At 44.1% G+C, this 23,588-nt stretch overlaps 1 protein-coding gene across 4 annotated transcripts in view; it reads right to left on the bottom strand.

The window, feature by feature from the left end:
• The window catches only part of cul9 (cullin 9), a 318,678-nt gene that overhangs the window by 23,611 nt on the left and 271,479 nt on the right, over window positions 1-23,588 (bottom strand). For all 4 annotated transcript variants that reach the window (XM_078542786.1, XM_078542788.1, XM_078542787.1 and 1 more), the window contains 3 exons: window positions 22,123-22,501; window positions 20,156-20,296; window positions 1,627-1,791 (listed from right to left, as the gene is read on the bottom strand). In XM_078542786.1, the coding sequence (XP_078398912.1) occupies window positions 1,627-1,791; window positions 20,156-20,296; window positions 22,123-22,501 (685 nt within the window). The remainder of the gene's footprint in view (window positions 1-1,626; window positions 1,792-20,155; window positions 20,297-22,122; window positions 22,502-23,588) is intronic.

Below are 23,588 nucleotides of genomic sequence, written 5' to 3'. Positions count from 1 at the left end.
GCTGGGGAAATGTAAGAGGTAAGGAGGAAGAACATTTTAAAGCTACGGACGTGGTCTTTAAGAGAATGAGAACTACAGTCAAAACCATCAGAGCACAAGGAACGGAAAATGCGATTTTGATTGAAAAAGGCGTATTTACGTTTAATTTTGAGCTGACTCGAGGGAAACGCACAGCAACCCTGAGACTTCAATGTGCTAAGTGATGGAACTCATCAACAGCCTACATAGTTGGGTCCAAACTGCAGCTTTACCCTCAGATTGTCACCAGGCCGACAACAGTCATTCTCAAAAGAGAAGAAAAGTGCTCACAACCCACACATACAACTACAAACATACGAACTAGGGGCAGGAGTAGGCCACTCGGCCCTTCAAGCCTGCTCCAACATTCAATACGATCATGGCTGATCTGATTGTAACCTCTCACTTACCCCTGATAAACTTTCACCCCCTTGTTTTCCAAGAATTTATCTAGCTCTGCCTTGAAAACAATTCAAAGACTCTGCTTCCACCGCCTCAGAGGACAGGAGTTCCAAAGACACTCTACCCTCAGAGAAAAAAATCCTCCTCATCTCTGTCTTAAGTGGACAGACCCTTATTTTTAAACAGTGACCCTCTAGTTCTAGATTCTCCCACAAGAGGAAACATCCTCTCCTGTCAAGACCCCTCAGGATTTTATATGTTTCAGTCAAGTCGCCAGTTATTCTTCTAAACTCCAGTGGATACAAGCTTAATCTGTCCAATCTCTCCTCATAAGATAACCTGCACATTCCTGGTATTAGTTTAGTAAACTTTCTCTGAACTGCTTCTAATGCATTTACATCCTTCCTTAAATAAGGAGACCAATACTGTACACAGCACTCCAGGTGTGATCTCACCAGTGCCCTATACAACTGAAGTATAGCCTTCCTACTTCTGTATTCAATTCCCCTAACAATACATGATAACATTCTATTTGTATTAGCTTTCCTAATTACTTGATGTACCTGCATACTAGCCTTTTGTGATTCATGCACTAGGGCACCCAGATCCCTCTGAATCTGAGCTCTGCAGTCCCTCACCATTTAGATAATATGCTTTTTATTATTCCTCCTGCCAAAATAGATAATTTCACACTTGCCCAATTATACAGTTGTTAGTGTCCGGATCAAAGGCAGCATTACAAGTATGTACCACTCAGTACCTATGACCACATAAAGGGAGAACTTACCGGGGGAGGGGGGGGGGCAGTAGTTGCATTTATATTGCTCTTTTCACAACCACTGGCCATCCCAAACCACTTTACAACCAATGAAGAACTTCTGAAGTATTGTTATAATGTACAAAGTTGGCTACTGCTGATTTATGCACTGCAAAGTCCCACAAACATCAATGTGATTAAAAAAACAGATAAACTGATTTAGAGATGTTAATTGAGGGATCAATATTGGCCTGACCATCGGGAGAACTCCCATGCTCTTCTTCAAAACAATGCTAAGAGATCTTTAATTTCAACTTAAGGGGCAGATGTGGCCTCTGCTTAACTTCTCATCCAACATACAGCACCTGTAACAATGCAGCACTCTCCCATTGTAGCACTGGAGAATGAGTCTAGATTTCAGACAGAGAGCATTTATATGACATATTTACCTCAGGGAAATTACAGGAGAAGCAAGAGGACCAACAGCACTTGGAACAGGTGCCAACACTGCCTATCCCCTCCTTACACAGAATCTGATCACAGCCCTGCGGATTGGTGCACCAAGTTAGGTTTGAACAGCATTCCACATATCCTCGCAGCAGTGTTTTAAAATACTGTAGGAAGAGAAGAGAAAGCACCAACAGGTTACTACCTTAGGGACAGCAGTTCCAGACCACTATGTAACAATAACACCTAACATTTAATTCACCCCTATTGAGCTTCTACATCTTTTAGGTGATGCTTTGTCTTACTGATATCTGTAAATATTGATACATTGATTTATATTTTCAAATCAAGACTTCCATTTACTACAGACTTGCAAGATTTGTTTTTCTTCATTCTTTCATGGTATGTGGGCGTCACTGGCAAGGCCAGTACTTGTTGCCCATCTCTGATTGCCCTTGAGTTGAGTGGCTTGCTAGGCCATTTCAGAAGGCAGTTAAGAGTCCACCACATTGCTGTGGGTCTGGAATCACATGTAGGCTAGATTAGGTAAGATTGGCAGATTTCCTTCTCTAAAGGACATTAGTGAACCAGATGCCTGTTTATAACAAACGATGACTGTCTCAAGGTCACAGTTACTAAGGCAAGCTTTATATTCCAGATTTATTTATTGAACTTAAATTCTACTAGTTGGTATGGTGAGATTTGAACCCATGTCCCCAGAGTATTAGGCTGGGCCTCGGGATTACTGGTGCAGTGATATTACCACTACACCACCGTCTTTCCCAAAGGTGGTGGTGCTTCATGCCAGCAGAAACCAAACATCCCTTTCAGAAAGCTTCGGAGACTACTTTACTCATGCTCGTCTAGTCAGGGCATGCAGAAATGTGCTGAAAAGTCTCAATAAATTCATAAATACATATTAATTAATAAACAAATAAACCATAGGGCAGAACCTCTACTTATCAACAACCAAGGGACACAAGTTAAAGTTTTGGGCGTGAGTCTCGAAGAGAAGTTTAACAGCACTTCATCAAAAGGTACAAGGATCCAGGAAGATACTTTTCTTAGTTATTCATTAACAGGATGTGGGCATCGCTGGCTGGGCCAGCATTTATTGCCCATCCCTAGTTGCCCTTGAGAAGATGGTGGTGAGCTGCCCTCTTGAACCGCTGCAGTCCATGTGGTATAGGTACACCCACAGTGCTATTAGGGAGGGAGTTCCAGGATTTTGACTCAGCGACAGTGAAGGAACGGCGATATATTTCCAAGTCAGGATGATGAGTGGCTTGGAGGGGAATGCAGAAATGCTGTGTTCCATGCGCCTGATGCCTTTCTCCTTGCAGATAGTAGAAAGGATTGTAGAATGACAGTGAAGTTGGAGGGAGTATTTGTTGAAGGTGGTGGATAGGGTGCCAATCAAGTGGGCCGCTTTGTCCTGGATGAGTCGAGCTTCTTGAGCATTGTGGGAACTGCACTCATCCAGGCAAGTGGGGAGTATTCCATCACACTCCTGACTTGTGCCTCGTAGATGGTGGACAGCCTCTGGGGATTCAAGTGGTGCAGGATTCCTAGCCTCCGACCTGCTCTTATAGCCACAGTATTTATATGGCTGTTCCAGTTGAGTTTCTGGTGAATGGCAAATGCAGTACTGAGTACGAACTGGACACATGACAAAACAGAAGGACTGAATGAAATACAGGTAAGGTCCAGGGGATAGAGATTAGAGGTCCACGGGATGGGTCAAAAAACGATAGACATCTTGGACCAAACCATTTGGTACTAAAATTTCTCCAAGAATGCTGAATGCAAAGCACTACTACATCATAATACTTGTGCTTGTGTATAACTGGAGGGAATGGGAAGTGACAGTACACAGTCACCGCTCTAGGGATTCAGCCAAGAATCAATGCGCTTGGGATTCAGTACACAACAAACAACACCAGGATTCACCACAGAGTCACCGCTCCCGGGATTGGCAATCAACACGGTCACCAGGCTCCCGGGAGTCAGAACAAACAGAGACACTGCTCCCGGGATTCAACACAGAGTCACCGCTCCCGGGATTCAGAACAAACAGAGTCACCGCTCCCGGGATTCAACACAGAGACACCACTCCTGGAGTTCACTACAAAGACACCACTCCTGGGATTCACCACAAACAGAGACACCGCTCCTGGGATTCAGAACAGAGTCACCGCTCCTGGGATTCAAAACAAACAGAGACACCGCTCCCGGGATTCAGAACACACAGAGACATCACTCCCGGGATTCAGAACAAACAGACACCACTCCCGGGATTCAGAACAAAGAGAGACACCACTCCCGGGATTCAGAACAAACAGAAACACCACTCCCGGAATTCAGAACAAACAGAGTCACAACTCCCGGGATTCACAACAAACAGAGTCACAACTCCCGGGATTCAGAACAAACAGTCACAACTCCCGGGATTCAGAACAAACAGAGTCACAACTCCCGGGATTCAGAACAAACAGAGTCACTGCTCCCGGGATTCAGAACAAACAGAGTCACTGCTCCCGGGATTCAGAACAAACAGAGTCACCACTCCCGGGATTCAGGACAAACAGAGTCACCACCCCCGGGATTCAGAACAGTCACCGCTCCCGGGATTCAGAACAAACAGAGACACCGCTCCCGGGATTCAGAACAAACAGAAACATCACTCCCGGGATTCAGAACAAACAGACACCACTCCCAGGATTCAGAACAAAGAGAGACACCACTCCCGGGATTCAGAACAAACAGAAACACCACTCCCGGAATTCAGAACAAACAGAGTCACAACTCCCGGGATTCACAACAAACAGAGTCACAACTCCCGGGATTCAGAACAAACAGTCACAACTCCCGGGATTCAGAACAAACAGAGTCACAACTCCCGGGATTCAGAACAAACAGAGTCACTGCTCCCGGGATTCAGAACAAACAGAGTCACTGCTCCCGGGATTCAGAACAAACAGAGTCACCACTCCCGGGATTCAGGACAAACAGAGTCACCACCCCCGGGATTCAGAACAGTCACCGCTCCCGGGATTCAGAACAAACAGAGACACCGCTCCCGGGATTCAGAACAAACAGCGACACCGCTCCCGGGATTCAGAACAAACAGAAACATCACTCCCGGGATTCAGAACAAACAGACACCACTCCCGGGATTCAGGACAAACAGAGACACCGCCCCCGGGATTCAGAACAAACAGAGACACCGCTCCCGGGATTCAGAACAGTCACCGCTCCCAGGATTCAGAACAAACAGAGACATCGCTCCCGGGATTCAGAACAGAGTCACCGCTCCCAGGATTCAGGACAAACAGAGACATCGCTCCCAGGATTCAGGACAAACAGAGACATCGCTCCCGGGATTCAGAACAAACAGTGTCACCGCTCCCGGGATTCAGAACAAACAGAGACACCACTCCCGGGATCCAGAACAAACAGAGACATCGCTCCCGGGATTCAGAACAAACAAAAACACTGCTCCCGGGATTCAGAACAAAGACACCGCTCCCGGGATTCAGAACAAACAGAGTCACCGCTCCCGGGATTCAGAACAAACAGAGATACCGCTCCCGGGATTCAGAACAAACAGAGATACCGTTCCCGGGATTCAGAACAAACAGAGACACCGCTCCCGGGATTCAGAACAAACAGAGACACCGCTCCCGGGATTCAGAACAAACAAAGACACCACTCCCGGGATTCAGAACAAACAGAGACACCGCTCCCGGGATTCAGAACAAACAAAAACACCGCTTCCGGGATTCAGAACACACAATCACCGCTCCCGGGATTCAGAACAAACAGAGTAACCACTCCCGGGATTCAGAAGAAACAGAGACACCGCTCCCGGGATTCAGAACAGAGTCACCGCTCCAGGGATTCACCACAGAGACACCGCTCCCGGGATTCAGAACAAACAAAAACACTGCTCCCGGGATTCAGAACAAACAGAGACACCGCTCCCGGGATTCAGAACAAACAGTAATCGCTCCCGGGATTCAGAACAAATAGAGTCACCGCTCCCGGGATTCAGAACAAACAGTAATCGCTCCCGGGATTCAGAACAAACAGAGTCACCGCTCCCGGGATTCAGAACAAACAGAGTCACCGCTCCCGGGATTCAGAACAAACAGAGACACCGCTCCCGGGATTCAGAACAAACAGAGACACCGCTCCCGGGATTCAGAACAAACAGAGACACCGCTTCCGGGATTCAGAACAAACAAAAACACCGCTTCCGGGATTCAGAACACACAATCACCGCTCCCGGGATTCAGAACAAACAGAGACACCGCTCCCGGGATTCAGAACAAACAGAGACACCGCTCCCGGGATTCAGAACAAACAGAGACATCGCTCCTGGGATTCAGAACAAACAGAGACACCGCTCCCGGGATTCAGAACAAACAGAGTCATCGCTCCTGGGATTCAGAACAAACAGAGTCATCGCTCCTGGGATTCAGAACAAACAGAGTCATCGCTCCCGGGATTCAGAACAAACAGAGTCATCGCTCCCGGGATTCAGAACAAACAGAGATACCGCTCCCGGGATTCAGAACAGAGACACCGCTCCCGGGATTCAGAACAAACAGAGACACCGCTCCCGGGATTCAGAACAAACAGAGACACCGCTCCCGGGATTCAGAACAAACAGAGACACCGCTCCCGGGATTCAGAACAAACAAAGACACCACTCCCGGGATTCAGAACAAACAGAGACACCGCTCCCGGGATTCAGAACAAACAGAGACACCGCTCCCGGGATTCAGAACAAACAAAGACACCACTCCCGGGATTCAGAACAAACAGAGATACTGCTCCCGGGATTCAGAACAAACAAAAACACCGCTTCCGGGATTCAGAACAAACAAAAACACCGCTTCCGGGATTCAGAACACACAATCACCGCTCCCGGGATTCAGAACAAACAGAGTAACCACTCCCGGGATTCAGAAGAAACAGAGACACCGCTCCCGGGATTCAGAACAGAGTCACCGCTCCAGGGATTCACCACAGAGACACCGCTCCCGGGATTCAGAACAAACAAAAACACTGCTCCCGGGATTCAGAACAAACAGAGACACCGCTCCCGGGATTCAGAACAAACAGTAATCGCTCCCGGGATTCAGAACAAATAGAGTCACCGCTCCCGGGATTCAGAACAAACAGTAATCGCTCCCGGGATTCAGAACAAACAGAGTCACCGCTCCCGGGATTCAGAACAAACAGAGTCACCGCTCCCGGGATTCAGAACAAACAGAGACACCGCTCCCGGGATTCAGAACAAACAGAGACACCGCTCCCGGGATTCAGAACAAACAGAGACATCGCTCCTGGGATTCAGAACAAACAGAGACACCGCTCCCGGGATTCAGAACAAACAGAGTCACCGCTCCCGGGATTCAGAACAAACAGAGTCATCGCTCCTGGGATTCAGAACAAACAGAGTCATCGCTCCTGGGATTCAGAACAAACAGAGTCATCGCTCCTGGGATTCAGAACAAACAGAGTCATCGCTCCCGGGATTCAGAACAAACAGAGTCATCGCTCCCGGGATTCAGAACAAACAGAGTCACCGCTCCCGGGATTCAGAAATGTGAAGAAAATATAATCATTTTCATAATATTATTGCGATTTATTGTAAAGGTAGGTTAATAGTGGGGTTTGGATTAGTTTCTCTGGGTGGATGTTTGTGGGGGGGATTTAATTGAATTGGACACAGCTGGTCTGGAGATTTTGCATTATTAAAACGGAAGCTAGGTTTAAATGCTAAATACATAAACATTGTTGAAGTATGAGAATGTAAAGTGTGCGGATAATTTGCATTTTTTGGTAAATTAGAGTGGCCTGAATTTCAAAGCGATGGTAGGATGTTATACCTAGCTAAAAGAAGCTAAGCCAAATGTATTTGTTTTTCCCAAAGGTTAGTAATAATATGAGAATTATGAAAGATTTATATGAGAAAAGTAAAGCTGCAAAGAAATATCGGAACAATGGAATTTATATTAAAGAGGGGGAAAATGTATAAAGGAGATGAGGTTATTTGTAAGGGAGAAGGCATTCTATGATATAACACAAGTGTGAAAAGCCTCCAGACTCTGTGCATCAAGTTGCTGTCTACAGGAACTGAAGCTAAGAAAATTCAATTTGAATATCACTGTCTAGGGTATTACTTACTTTGCCTGGGTCTGTTGAAATCTCTTTTGATTTACTGTTGCCTTTATGGAGGTATAACTGGGAGCCAAATTAATACAAGGATTTAGAAGTTATTATAGACCTATTTGTAGACCTATGTTTGTACTTAAAATCTTTTATTAATAAATGTTTAATTTAGTTTTGTAAAAAACCTCTAAGTCTCAGTGGACTTATTACTATTGAATTCAAGGCATGCATCTCAAAATAAAATACAAATTGCAAAACAGTTGCTTCAAGTTTTCCTCTGGGGTTTGAGCAGCTCGGCATTTACCATCCGCTATGCCTTAACAAAATTGGGGTTCTTTGCGGGATATGTCTGAAATTCCTTGACTGGTTTGGGATTGGTGAATCGTAAGGTACAAGAGGCACTTTGAATTCAGGAGTTGGTGTGAGAAGAAATGTGGTGAACTATGGTGTGGTAAAAAAGCCTGTTTTGGATGCACATGATTTGGTTCTTGAGGCATACGGACAGAAACTTAGGAATATGAGAAAACAGCCTGGGCAAACTTATATTAAGTTTGAGAGAGTAAAACAAAGTAATTTTGGCCGGTGGATACTGGCATTAAAGATAGAGACGACATATGCAGCTCTCAGAGAAGTAATTCTTTTGGAAGAATTTAAAGATTCAATCCCTCCGTAGTGAGAACTCATGTGGAGGAACAGAGGGTTAAAACGGTAAGACAAGCAACAGAGATAGCTGATGATTAGAGTTAGTTCATAGATCTAAACCTTTTCTCGTCACCCTTTTAAATCCATGAAGGATAGAAAGCGGGAAGGTGAAAGGAAGGTTGGTAATCAGGAAAGAGGAATAGGTGGAAATTCCCAGGAAGCATTTTCTCAGAATAAAAAGGATGGTGTTGAGGGTAGAAGTGACACCAAAAATTGAGGTGTTTTAATTGTAATAAAGTTGGGCACACAAAGTCAGTGTGTTGGAAAACACAGGGAAAATCTGTTGGGATTATTGGGGTGCAGAAAAGCTCGAAGTAAAAGTATAGGGGTTCTGAGGTTCAAGCACAGGAAAAATCAGTGGTTTTTGTGTACAGGTAAAACAGGAAGAATCGGTGATAGGTAAACAAGTGGGAATGTGTTCACAATTTACCCAAGGGAGTTCTGAGGAGCAGGTTGCAGAAATGTTTAAAGATTTTGTGAAGGGAATGTCTTTCCATGTGTACAGGGTGGAGTAGGTAAAGATGTTAAAATTGTAAGAGACAGATCCTTAATGTTGTGGGATAGTGATATTTGTTGTTCAGAGTGGGTATTGCAGGAACAGGTGATAATAAGTGGGGTTCATGGAGATGCTAAACCTATTCCCTTGTGGAAGGTAAATTTAAAGAACAAGCGGAAAACAGGTGAGGTGATTGTTGGAGTAGTGGAAAATTGCCCATTGCAGAAGTTCAATTTATTTTAGGTAATGATAAAGCTGAATCACAGATGTGGGTGATGCCTATGGTAGTTGAGCAGTCTGTAGAGGTGTTTTCCACAGAAGTGTTGCAGAGAGAACATCCTGGATTGTTTCCAGATTGTGTGATAACAAGATTACAGGCTCACAAGTTGAAACAGGAAGAACAGGAAGTTAAAAGGCAGGGAGAAGGTGTGGCAGTCCAATTAGCTGACACTGTTTTTGATAAGATTGTTCAGAAAGAAAGAATGGAGTATAATGCAGCTGATGTATTTAGCTCAAGGCAGCTGGTAGAGTTACAGAAAAAGAATATGCAAACAAGACAGTTATATCAAACAGCTTATTCAGAAACAGAGGCAAAATGTATTCCAGGATGTTATTACTTTAAGGGTAATGTTTTAATGGGAGAAATGGCAGCCTTACCATGTTTCAGCAAATGAGAGCTGGAGGGAAGAGCATCAGTTTGTTATACCATTTGGATATAGAAATGAGATCCTGAGAATAGCTCAAGAAATTCCATTTAGGAATTGGAAAGACACAGGAAAAAATACAAAAACATTTTTATTGACCTGGATTTCATAGAGATGTAGTCAAATTCTGTAGAACATGTCACACATGCCAGGTGATAGGGAAACCACAAGCAGTGATTAAGCCAGCACCTTTAATTCCAATTCCAGCATTTGAAGAACCTTTTACTAGGGCCATGATTCATTGTGTAGGACCCCCCCCACTCCCCAGACTGAAAGTGGAGATCAGTACTTACTGACAATAATGGATGTGTCTACAAGGTTTCCTGAAGCGATACCTTTGAGAAATATTACAACAAAGAGAATTGTGGAAGAGTTGACTAAAATTTTTTCAAGATATGGTTTACCTAAAGAAATACAATCAGATCAGGGTTCAAACTTCATGTCATAACTATTTAAGGAAGTAATGAACAGTTTGGGGATAAAACAGTTTAACAGCTTATCATCCTGAATCACAAGGGGCTTTAGAAAGATGGCAACAAACTTTCAAATCTATGATGAGGGCATATAGTCAGGACTATCCACAGGATTGGGATAGGGGAATTCTATTCTTATTATTTGCTATTAGGGATGCTCCTAATGCATCGACTTGTTTTAGTCCTTTCAAACTAGTTTATGGTCATGAGGTAAGGGGGCCACTGAAATTGATTCATGAGAAATTGATGGGTCAAAATTCAGAAACTACTCTCCTGGATTATGCATCAAACTTCACAGAAAGATTGGACAGAGCATGTGAGTTAGTTAGGGAACATGTAAAGATATCACAGCCAGTGACGAAAGTGAAGGCAGGCAGGAAAGCTACAGCCCATAGTTTTGTTGCTGAGGAAAAAGTGCTAGTTCTGTTGCCAGTACTGGGTGACTCATTAAAGGCACCAGAAGTAATAGGAGGAGTAGGCCATTCAGCCCCTCGAGCCTGCCCCGCCATTCAATAAAATCATAGCTGACCTGCCCCAGGCCTCATCTCCTCTTTCGTGCCAGCTCCTCATAACCCTCAACTCCCCAATACTTCAAAAATCTATCTACCTCCTCTTTAAGTACTTTCAGTGATCTAGCCTCCCCAGCCCTCTGAGAGAAGAAATTTCTTCGCATCTCAGTTTTAAATGAGTGTCCTCTTATTCCGTAACTATGTCCCCTAGTTTGAGATTCCCCCACTAGTGGAAACATCTTCTCAATATCTCCCCTGTCAAGTCCCCTCAGAATCTTGTACGTTTCAATAAGATCACCCCTCATTCTTCTAAACTCTAATGAATAAAGACCTAACCTGTTTATCCATTCTTGATAAGTCAACCCCTTCATCCCAGGAATCAGCCTAGTGAATCTCTTTCGAACTGCCTCCAATGCCAGTAAATATTTTCTTAAATATGGGGACCTAAACTGTGCACAGTACTCCAGGTACAGCCTCACCAACAGCCTGTATAGTTGCAACAAGACCTCCTTATTTTTGAACTCCAACCCCCGAGCAACACAGGCCAAAATTTTATTTGCCTTCTTAATTACTTGCTGCACCCAAATGTTAACTTTTTTGTGTTTCATGCACAAGAACACCCAGATCCCTCTGTGCTGCATTTTCTTGGAATGTCTCTCCATTGAAATAATAGTCTGTTTTTTGATTCTTCCTACCAAAGTACATGACCTCATACTTTCCTACATTAAACTCCATCTGCCAAGTTTTTGCCCACTCACTTAACCTGTCTATATCCCCTTGCAGATTCCCTATGTCCTCATCACAAAATGCCTTCCCACCTATTTTTGTATTGTCAGCAAATTTGGATACATTACACTCTGCCGCCTCCTCCAAGTCATTAATATATATATAGTACATAATTGAGGCCCTGGGACTGATCCTTGTGTCACTCCACTAGTTACGTCTTTTTAACCTGAAAAAGACCCATCAATGCCGACTCTCTATCTTCTGTGTGTTAACCAAGGTTTAGCATTTTTAAAAATTCATTCATGGGATGTGGGCATCGCTGGCTAGGCCAGCATTTATTGCCCATCCCCAGAGGGCATTGAAGAGTCAACCACATTGATGTGGGTCTGGAGTCACATGTAGGCCAGACCAGGTAAGGGTGGCAGATTTCCTTCCCTGAAGGAGCCAGGTGGGTTTTTAATGACAATCGGCAATGGTTTCATGGTCATCATCAGACTTTTAATTCCAGGTTTTTATTGAATTCAAATTTCACCATCTGCCATGGTGGGATTCAAACCCATCTAGCAATAATACCACTGCCTCTCCAGTGGACCTTACAAGATTGAAAAGAAGCTGAGTGACGTAAATTATTTAATTAAAAACTCTGGAAAGAAGCAGAGGGTGTGTCATGCAAATATGCTTAAAAAGTACTTTGACAGGGAAGAGGACCAAAGGGAGGTGTTAGTGGTGGTAGATAATGAGAAAGCTAGAAATGAAGGATGCTGAAATTGATTTTCCTCTAATCAAATTGGATAATGAGGGGGTACTTGAGATACTTGAAAATTTAAATGTAATTTTGAGTTACCTTCCAGACAAGTGTTAAAGTGGTTTGGAGAAGCTATTGCAGTCACACAAAACTATTTGTGGGAATAAGCTGGGGAGGACAAATTTAGCCATACATGATGCGTTTAGAAGTTTCATCTCGATAAGGCAACATCCTTATAGATTAAATCCGGCAACGTTATCACAAGTACAGAAAGAAATTGAATTCATGCCTCATGCAGCATTGAGTCTAGTTGCAGTAACTGGACTTATTGTACTTTCATAGAGCCATAGAGGTCTACAGTACAGAAAAAGGCCCTTTGGCCCATTAAGTCTGCGCCGGTCAAACAAGTACCTAACTATTCTAATTCCATTTTCCAGCACCAGACCCATAGCCTTGTATGCCATGGCATTGCAAGGGCACATCCAAATACTTCTTAAATGTTATGAGGGTTTCTGCCACTACCATACTTTCAGCCAGAGGGTTCCAGATTCCCACCACCCTCTGGGTGAAAAAATTCTTTCTCACATCCCCTCTAAACCTCCTGCCCCTTACCTTAAAATATGTCCTCTGGTTATTGATCCCTCCACCAAGAGGAAAAGTTCCTTCCTGTCTACCCTATCTATGCCCCTCATAATTTTATACACTTCAATCATGTCCCCCCTCAATCTCCTCTGCTCCAGGGAAAATAACCCCAGTCTATCCAATCTCTCCTCACAACTAAAACTCTCCAGCCCAGGCAACATCCTGGTAAATCTCCTCTGCACTCTCTCTTGTGCACATCCTTCCTATAATGCAGATTCCAGAACTGCATGCAATACTCTAGCTGTGGCCTAACCAGTGTTTTATATAGTTCCAGCATAACCTCCCTGCTCTTATATTCTATGCCTCGGCTAATAAAGGCAAGTATCTCATACGTCTCCTTAACCACCTTATCTACCTGTCCCGCTATCTTAAGGGGTCAGTGGACATGTACACCAAGGTCCCTCTGATCCTTGGTACTTCCCAGGGTCCTACCATTCATTATGTATTCCCGTGCCTTGTTTGTCCTTCCCAAGTGCATCAGCTCACACTTATCTGGATTAAATTCCATTTGCCACTGATCAGCCCATCTGACCAGCCCGTCTATATCCTTCTGTAATCTAAGGCTATCCTCCTCACTATTTACCACCTCACCAATTTTCGTGTCATCCGCGAGCTTACTGATCAACCCCCCTACATTCAAGTCTAAATCGTTTATATATATCACAAACAGCAAGGGGCCCAACACCAATCCCTGTGGAACCCCACTGGACACAGGCATCCAGTAACAAAAACACCCCTCGACCATCACCCTCTGCTTCCTGCCACTCAGCCAATTCTGGATCCAATTTGCCAAATTGCCTTGGATCCCATGGGCACCCGGAGGTCTCCCATGCAGGACCTTATCAAAAGCCTTGCTGAAGTCCAAGTAGACTACATCAAATGCATTGCCCCCATCTACACACCTGGTCACCTCTTCGAAAAATTCAATCAAATTGGTCAGACATGACCTCCCCTCAACAAAACCATGCTGACTGTCCTTGATTAATCCCTGCCTCTCCAAGTGTAGATTAATTCTGTCCCTCAGAATTGCTTCCAATAGTTTCTCCACCACTGAGGTTAGACTGACTGGCCCGGGTTTATCCCTTTCTCCCTTGTTGAATAACGGTACAACATTGGCTGTCCTCCAGTCCTCTAGCACCTCTCCTGTGGCCAGAGAGGTATTGAAAATTATTGCCAGCGCCCCTGCTATCTCCTCCTTTGCCTCACTAAACAGCCTGGGATACATTTCATCCGGGCCTGGAGATTTATCTACTTTTAAGCCTGCCAGACTAGTTAGAACCTCCTCCCTTTCTATGCTAATTTCTTTAATTATATCACAGTCCTTCTGCCTGGTTTCCATACCCACGTCGTCCCTCTCACTTGTGAACACTGACACAAAGCATTCATTTAGAACCCTACCTACATATTCCGGCTCCACACACAAATTACTACTATGGTCCTTAATGGGCCCTACTCTTTCCCTAGTTACCCTCTTATTCTTAATGTACTTGTAAAGTAACATTGGGTTTTCCTTTATTTTACCAGCCAATGTTTTTTCATGCCCCCTTTTTGCTCTCCTCATTTCTTTTTTAAGTTCCCCCCCACTACACATTCTATACTCCTCTAGGGCTCCCGCTGTTTTGAGACTTCGGTATCTGCCATAAGCCTCCCTTTTTCTCTTTATCCAATCCTGTATATCCCTCGACATCCAGGGTTCCCTGGATTTGTTGGTCCCACCCTTTATCTTTATTGGAATATGTTGGCCCTGTACTCTCCCCATTTCCTTCTTGAATGAGTCCCACTGCTCTGATGCAGATTTACCTAAAAGTAGCTGTTCCCAGTCCACTCTGGCCAAATCAAATCTGATCTTATTAAAATCGGCCTTCCCCCAATTTAGAACTCTGATTTCTGGCCCTTCCTTGTCCTTTTCTATAACAACCTTGAATCTAACAGAGTTATGATCACTATCTGCAAAATGCTCCCCCACTGATACCTCTACCACTTGACCGGCTTCATTCCCTAAAATTAAGTCTAGGACCTCTCTTGTAGGACCTTCTATGTACTGGCTTAAAAAGCTCTCCTGGATGCATTTTAAGAATTCCCCTCCCTTTAAACCTATCACACTATGACTAACCCAGTTAATGTTGGGGAAGTTGAAATCCCTCACTATTATTACCCTATTATTTTTACACTTCTCTGAAATTTGCCTACATATTTGCTCTTCTATTTCCCTCTGACTTTTCGGGGGCCGATAGTACACTCCCAGCAATGTGATTGCTCCTTTTTTGTTTTTCAGTTCTACCCATATGGCTTCATTTGTGGAGCCTTCTAAGATGTTATCCCTCCTTATTACTGTAATTGACTCCTTGATCAATAGTGCGATACCCCCTCCTCTTTTACCTCCTTCCCTGTCTCACCTGAAGACCCTGTATCCTGGAATATTGAGCTGCCAATCCTGCCCCTCTCTCAACCATATCTCTGTGACAGCAATGACATCATACTTCCATGTGTTAATTAGTGCCCTCAACTCATCTGCCTTATTCGTCAGACTCCTTGCATTAAAATAAATACCATCCAACCTTGCCAAACTCCCTTGTGCCTTAACTGGCCTATAATTTCTATGCCTTCCAGACTCACTTGCGCTGTCTTCTAATTTTGGCTGTGCATCTCCCCATGCTGAACCTCCTCTCAGGATCCCATCCCCCTGCCAAGTTAGTTTAAACCCTCCCCAACAGCACTAGCAAACCTCCCCGCAAGGATGTTGGTCCCATTCCAGTTCAGGTGTAACCTGTCCACTTTGTACAGGTCCCACCGCCCCCAGAAACGGTCCCAATGTCCCAGAAATCTAAAGCCCTCCCTTCTGCACCATCTCTCCAGCCACGCATTCATCTGGACAAACCTCCTATTTCTATACTCACTGGCGCGAGGCACCGGAAGTAATCCAGAGATTGCTACCTTTGAGGGCCTCCTGTTTTTTAATCTGCTTCCTAGCTCCCTAAATTCTGCTTGCAGGACCTCATCCCTCTTTCTACCTATGTTGTTGGTACCGATATGTACCACAATCTCTGTCCATTTGCTCTCCACCTTTAGAATGCCCTGCAGCTGTTCAGTGACATTCTTTACCCTGGCACCGGGGAGGCAACATACCATCCTGGAGTCACGTCTATGGCCACAGAAACACCTGTCTGTTCCCCTTACTATTGAGTCTCCTACCACAATTGCTCTTCCTCTCTTTTTCCTCCTGTGCAGCTGAGCCACTCACAGTTCTATGAGCGTGGCTGGACTCCCCAGAGGAACCATCACTCTCACCGTTTGCCAACACAGAAAAACTGTTCTCGATTGAGATGCACCCTTGGGATTTCTTGGCTACCTGCCTGACACCTTTCTTCTGACTGATGGTGACCCATTCTCTCTCTGTCTGCACTTCCGTAAGCTGTAGGGTGACCACATCTAAAAATGTGCTGTTCACGAAACTCTCAGCCTCGCGGATGCACCTCAGTACCTCCAGCTGCCGCTCAAGTTCCGAAACTCGGAGCTCAAGTAGCTGCAGCTGGTGGCACTTCCTGCACACGCAGTTGATCAAAGCACAAGGAGCGTCTAGTACTTCCTACATGTTGCAGGCAGTACATAACACGGGACTGAGCTGCCCTGCCTTGCCTCTAGCTGAATAAAATCCCTTACTTTAAGTTAAAGAGTAAAAAAAAAGTTAAATTATTTATGTACATTAAATAAAAACTAGAACTCTTACCTTTATTTAGATTAAGCTATTTTAAACTGGAGAAAAACTCTTACCCACTACTCACCAATCAGCTCTCACCTTTGTGCTGATGTCACTTTTTGAAGCTTCCCCGCACTCGCGCTGGTTCTGATCTCTCTCGTGCTGTCTTGTGATGTCACCCTTGTTATTTTCAACAAGAACTGACTGTAGGACACACTTCCCAGACCCTGTGCTAAACTGGTACCAAAACCAGATGGAACACAAAGACTGTGTGTGGGCTATCGAAAGGTGAATGTGATGGCAAAAGCGGATTCATATTCTATACCACGGTTGGAAGATTGCATTGAGAAAGCGGGACAATCAAAATTTATCACAAAGATTGACTTGCTAAGGAGATTTTGGCAAGTACCGTTATCGGAGAGAGCAAAGGAGATACCGGCTTTTGTGACGCCAGATGGACTATCAGTTTAAAGTCAGGCCATTTGGTGTGAAAAATGCACCTGCAACATTTCAAAGACGGGCAAAGTAATTGTAGAAATGAGCAATTGTGCTGTTTATATTGATGACTTGATAGTTTTCAGACAAATGTGGAAGGAACATTTACAACATCTGGAAGAATTATTTAAGTGATTACAAGGAGCTAATTTGGTGGTGAACTCGGCTAAAAGTGAATTTGAAAAGTGCAAGTTACATATCTAGGCCATACTATTGGACATGGTAAGGTGGCTCCGAGGGATGTGAAGTCAAGGCTATCGTGGATTTCTCCATGCTTACAACAAAAAAGAATGAGAAGTTTTGAGATTTCTGAGCATGAGTGGGTTTTTGCGGAAATTTGTACCAAATTTTAGCAGAAGTGGTTGCTCCATTGACTGAACTATTGAAAAAGAACGAGAAGTTTCATTTGACACAGGAGTGTCTGAAGGCATTTGACAGCTTGAAAACTGTATTGACTACGACACCAGTTTTGGCAGTACCAAGCAATGCCAAGCAATTTAAGTTGGCCACTGATGCAAGCGATATCGGCACTGGGGCCATATTGTTACCAGATGACTGGAATTGAAAAACTGATAGGGCATTTTTGACGGAAACTGAGTGTACAATAGAGAAGATATTCAATGTTCGAAAAGGAGACTCTGGGTCTGGTGTTAGCATTGCAGTATTTTGAGATTTACATTGCAAACAATTCATCAGAAACAATTGTTTATACAGACCACAATTCTTTAAAGTTTCTGGACAAATTTCAAGACAGAAGTACAAGGCTATTCAGATGGAGTTTATTATTGCAACAATTTAATCCACAGATTATATATGTGGCTGGATGAGAAAATGTAATTGCAGATGCACTGTCAAGAGTTTCAAAAGAGAAAATTGGACTTATAAAAACCTGGACACTGGACTGGAATGATTTTGTTGATACCAAGGATTGCATATATATTGTTCTGTTAATGCATGCATCTGGTAATGTAAAAGTGTGAGTATATAGCTAAGTATAGGAGGTAATGTAAGGTGGGTTAAGAAAATGAAGACGTCCTTTTAAGTTATGATGGTTCATTTTACAGTAAGGTGGGGGGTGTCATTAAAATATAATAATTTTCATAATAGTGATTTATTGTAAAGATAGGTTAGTGGTGGATGTGTGCATGGGAGATTTAATTGAATTGGAGACACAGAGTCACTGCTCCTGGGATTCAGAACAAACAGAGTCACCACTCCCGGGATTGAGAACAAACAGAGTCACTGCTCCCGAGATTGAGAACAAACAGAGTCACCACTCCCGGGATTCAGAACAAACAGAGTCACCACTCCCGGGATTCAGAACAAACAGAGTCACCACTCCCGGGATTCAGAACAAACAGAGACACCACTCCTGGGATTGAGAACAGAGTCACCACTCCCGGGATTCAGAACAAACAGAGACACCGCTCCCAGGATTCAGAACAAACAGAGACACCGCTCCCGGGATTCAGAACAAACAGAGTCACCACTCCCGGGATTCAGAACAAACAGAGTCACCACTCCCGGGATTCAGAACAAACAGAGTCACCACTCCCAGGATTCAGAACAAACAGAGACACCGCTCCCAGGATTCAGAACATAGTCACTGCTCCAGGGATTCAGAACAAACAGAGACACCACTCCTGGGATTGAGAACAGAGTCACCACTCCCGGGATTCAGAACAAACAGAGACACCGCTCCCGGGATTCAGAACAAACAGAGACACCGCACCCGGGATTCAGAACAGAGACACCGCTCCCGGGATTCAGAACAAACAGAGACACCGCTCCCGGGATTCAGAACAAACAGAGTCACCACTCCCAGGATTCAGAACAAACAGAGTCACCGCACCCGGGATTCAGAACAAACAGAGACACCGCTCCCAGGATTCAGAACAAACAGAGTCACCGCTCCCAGGATTCAGAACAAACAGAGTCACCGCACCCGGGATTCAGAACAAACAGAGACACCGCTCCCGGGATTCAGAACAAACAGAGACACCGCTCCCAGGATTCAGAACAAACAGAGACACCGCTCCCGGGATTCAGAACAAACAGAGTCACCGCTCCTGGGATTCAGAACAAACAGAGTCCCCGCTCCCAGGATTCAGAACAAACAGAAACACCGCTCCCGGGATTCAGAACATAGTCACTGCTCCAGGGATTCAGAACAAACAGAAACACTGCTGCTGGGATTCAGAACAGAGTCAACGCTTCCGGGATTCACCACAAAGAGTCACCGCGCCCAGGATTCAGAACAAACAAAAACACTGCTCCCGGGATTCAGAACAAAGAGAGTCGCTGCTCCCGGGATTCAGAACAAAAAGTCTCCACTCCCAGAATTCACCACAAAGAGAATCTCCGCTCCCTGGATTCACCACAAACAAGAGACAACACTTGCGGGATTCAGAACAGAGACACCGCTCCTGGGATTCACCACAAAGAGAGTCAGCGCTATTGGAACTGACCACGAATAGTGTCATGTACCCAGGATTCACTACAGTGTCATCAATTTCATCGCCAACAATATAGCTTTCATACAATTGTATTACCCACTCAAAGGAAAACACTGCTATTTATTGCAGAAAACCAAGTTGTCACATTTCTCATGTGGCTGCTCATCAATCCAGAACTAAATTTGAATTCTCAGGAGTCTGTATCTGCAGAGACCCAAAACCTTTCGTAATATCATGATCTGATGGAGGCCTGAAATCCTCTTACACACCTTCTTCTCTGAATACACAGGGGAGGCAGTGGCGTAGTGGTATTCTCACTGGACTAGCAGAGACTCAGGGTAATGCTCTGGGGACCCGGGTTTGAATCCCGTCACAGCAGATGGTAGAACTTGAATTCAATAAAAAATCTGGAATTAAAAGTATAATGATGACCATGAAACCATTGTTGTCATTATCTGGTCTGGCCTATGTGACTCCAGACCCACAGCAATGTGGTTGACTCTTAAATGCCCTCTGAACAAGGGCAATTCAGGATGGGCAATATTGCCAGCGACGCCTACATCCAATGAATAAAAAAAACACAAAATCTAGGCCTTTCATCTTGCCTAGAAGAAAGCATGGATTCAGCATGGAACAGTGTTCAGTTCTATTATTCAGCAAAGTTCTATTAATTATATTTAGTTCATTATGCATCATGTCTTACCTTGGCAGCAATCTCACTGTCACTTATAATAGCGGAGATAAACTCATTGGTTGGCTGTGCAGGGCAGTCAGAAATGGGACACGTACAATTCTGCACCAGGTTCTGCTCAATTCTCGTCATTAAATACTCTTTCCAGCAGGACTGAGGACACAAAGATCAAGACCAAATTAAAATACAACCAGTCTCTTAGATCAGAATCATCGTTCTGTTCTATTCAGGTCCTGCAGCCATCCAGAGGAAAACAACGCTGATCTTTTCATGTCAGAAGAACTGTGAAAATTAACTGGATAAAGTACTGTATGGTTCTTCAGACTCCAAGAGGCAGCTAAGAAGCAATCTTTATAGAAGTAAATGAAATCTTTAAAAGACAGAAAGCCAGGTTTATACAATACTCTTGGATCAACCACAGACCAGGGCAGCTTCAAACTTGACTGTCAAACTTAGGACAGGCACCAGAAAGCAGATCTGTCTGGCTGGGATATATTGCCAAGGCGTTGAGGCCAGGGCACTGGATATTTTTAACTGACAGCTGGATGCTGTAATGGGAAGGGTTAGCATTCTGGAATCAGACAGGCCAAACAGCATCTTCATTTGAACTGATCTCGTGACCTCAGTATTGTTGATCTTCTGGTTGAGTGAAATCAGGTTTAGAGCTTAGTTTCTTATTAAGCAGAGATCATCAATCACATACAAAAGTGTTCTGATGAAAGGTCACAGACCTGAAACGTTAACTCTGTTTTTCTCTCCACAGGTGCTCCCTGACACAGAGCTTTTCCAGCATTTTCTGTTTTTATTTAATCTTTCACATGCCCAGCTCCTGTCATAATTAGTGTACAAACAGGAAGAACAGCAACAGTCTTTACTGTAGTGTGATCTTACACTACTTGTGGAACAATTTCCTGGTTCAAATGAGCTAAAGGGTCATGTTGTGGACAACTGCTAAATTTCAGGAGCACAAACATCCTCCCCAATTCCGGGACACTAGGCTTTACAGAGTCACCCTCTGAGCATCAAGATCTCAATTTCAAGTCAAATTAGTTAATCTCAACCAGCACTCAAATATTACAATTGGTTTTAGCAATCCTGGGAAAGGTGGTGAGGGGGGTGGAAACCAGGGTTTGTGCTCTTGGTCACTATTCAGCAACCCCTATAAGGTGGGTATACTGTGACCCCATTCACCATGGATACCTTACTGCTGCACACCAATTGGAGTCACAGGTGAAGAATGACTACTTGTGTGTGTGGTACCATGATGTAGTTGTAGAGCTATAACCAAGTGTGACTCATTGTGAACGGAAGGAGGGAACAACACAAAATTGGTGTTCAAATGAAAAAAACTAATTATCTATTAATCTACATTGCTGGTATGACAAAGTGGTTCTAATTGTCTAAGGAACATGCTGCATATCAATAGATTACAGCACAGGAGTTCCACCCACTCCTCCTTGTTCCCACATTAGCTTTGAAACCAAAGTACCCTCAAACTTTTGAATCTATAATCAGCTGTTGAGTGTGTAGTTCTGCACAGGGCCATTCACATAGCTTCTACTTTCAGCCAGATGGACAATCTTGTTTCTAAACAGCATTCCATACATCCAACAAAACAGCAAATCTGAATTCTGGTGAAGTTAGGATTCAAACTCTCAATCCTCCAGGTAAGTGTCTAACATAGCAACAAGAGCTGAAGTCTCCTTGCCGAGCAAAAACTCATTGCTCCCACACTTTTCTCCCTCTTCCGTCTCTTCTCGCTGTGGGGCCCGGTACCTCCCTCAGTCTTCCTCCTCTTCTACAATATACAGGCTTGTAAAGCCAATGTGCCATCACCTGACCACAACCTATCTGCCCTTCAACCTAGGTGGTGTATTGCGTAATGCAGATATTGGGTTTTCACCTGGCTTTTTGACACTAAGGTACAAATCCTGAAATGCTGAACACAACATCCTGCAATGGAGTGTAACTGGACTCACCTTACAGCAGTAGTGCATGCAGCAAAGAGTGGGAGCAGCTTCACTTTCATTACTAAGCAGGTTTAGACAAACGGGACACTGGGTGATGGGGCTGCTGAGTGTTTGCGGGTTCCGGACCTGAAGTCCCGCCACCAACAAGAGGACTTCACGATCTTCAGCATATCGCTGCACCAACAAGTCAACGTTCCACTTGCTGTGCATAAGCAAGTGTTGCGACACATCAGTGGAAATGCTGAGCGTGTCTGCTACCTGAAGGACAGTCTGGCTCATCAGTTGCTGCACCTCCTCTTGGCTCATAGTTCGCCCCATCGACATGAGCACCGTCTCCAGCACTCCTTCTTCTGAACTCTGTGACCCAGCCTCAAAACCGCCGTCAAAGCTTAGGACAAACCAAAAAAAAAACAATTTAACCCCTTGAGCACCGAGTCATCAGTGCAGATTCCAAACCATTAGCCACACATTCCAAGACCTTAACCAGAACAGATGTCTAACGCTGGATTTAAAAGCCTGAGGTGCTGTTGTTCGATGAAACGTTCAGCTTGGGCCCTGTCTGCCTACGCAGCTGGATGTAAAAGCAGCGGAGAGTTCTTCCAGAGGGCTGGCCAACATCCATTCCTCAACCACCATCACTAAAACTGGTTAACTGCCCACACTGCTGTTTGCAGGATCTTGCCATGCACATAAAACAGTGACGATATCTTTTAAATTGATTGGCTGAGAAGCACACTGGCAGATGCTGAAGACTTGAAAGGCGCTCTATAAATGCAAATTTCAATTATTTGTTCTTTGTGGTTTTTAAGGAAAACTGCTGATTTAAGGACAATTTTATGACCTTTCATCGACCTGAAATGTTAACTGTTTTTTTCTCTCCACAAATGCCGCCTGACCTGAATATTTCCAGTATTTTCTGTTTATTAATAAAATGACCATTTTTAAATGAATTCTTGGTGTCCATTTTCACTGTGGAGAAAAATAACAAAATACTGACATTACAAGTAAACCTAAAAATGTCAAAGGCAGGTACTTAATAAATTTGATACAATTCACCCCGAATGAAGAAAGGGTGGAAGGACATTCCTGGTAACGATCAGCCAGTCAGTTTAACATCAGTGGTTTGTCAGCTTTTAGAAAAAAGTAATCAAGGAAAAAATTAACAGGCACTTGGAGAAGTTTGGTTTATTAAGGAAAGCCAACACAGATGTGTAAAAGGCTAATCTAAATGTTTTAGTGACGAATGCAGTGGAAGTTGTCAACATGGATTTTAAGAAAGCATTTGACAAAGTACCACATAAAAGACTGGTTAACAAAATTGCATCTCATGGAATAGGAAGGTTAATGTCAGCTTGGATAAAAATAGGGTCAAGGACAGAAAACAGCAAGCTGTGGAAAATGGTTTCAGACTGGAGAAAGGTGATCCCTAAGGGTCAGTGCTGCTTTCTTTGATGTACATAAATGACTTGGATATT

Source organism: Cetorhinus maximus, chromosome 5 (assembly GCF_964194155.1).
Source record: "Cetorhinus maximus chromosome 5, sCetMax3.hap1.1, whole genome shotgun sequence".
Lineage (NCBI taxonomy): Eukaryota > Metazoa > Chordata > Chondrichthyes > Lamniformes > Cetorhinidae > Cetorhinus > Cetorhinus maximus.
Note: the sequence above shows the minus strand (reverse complement) of the source record. Positions and strands in the feature narration are given on the sequence as shown.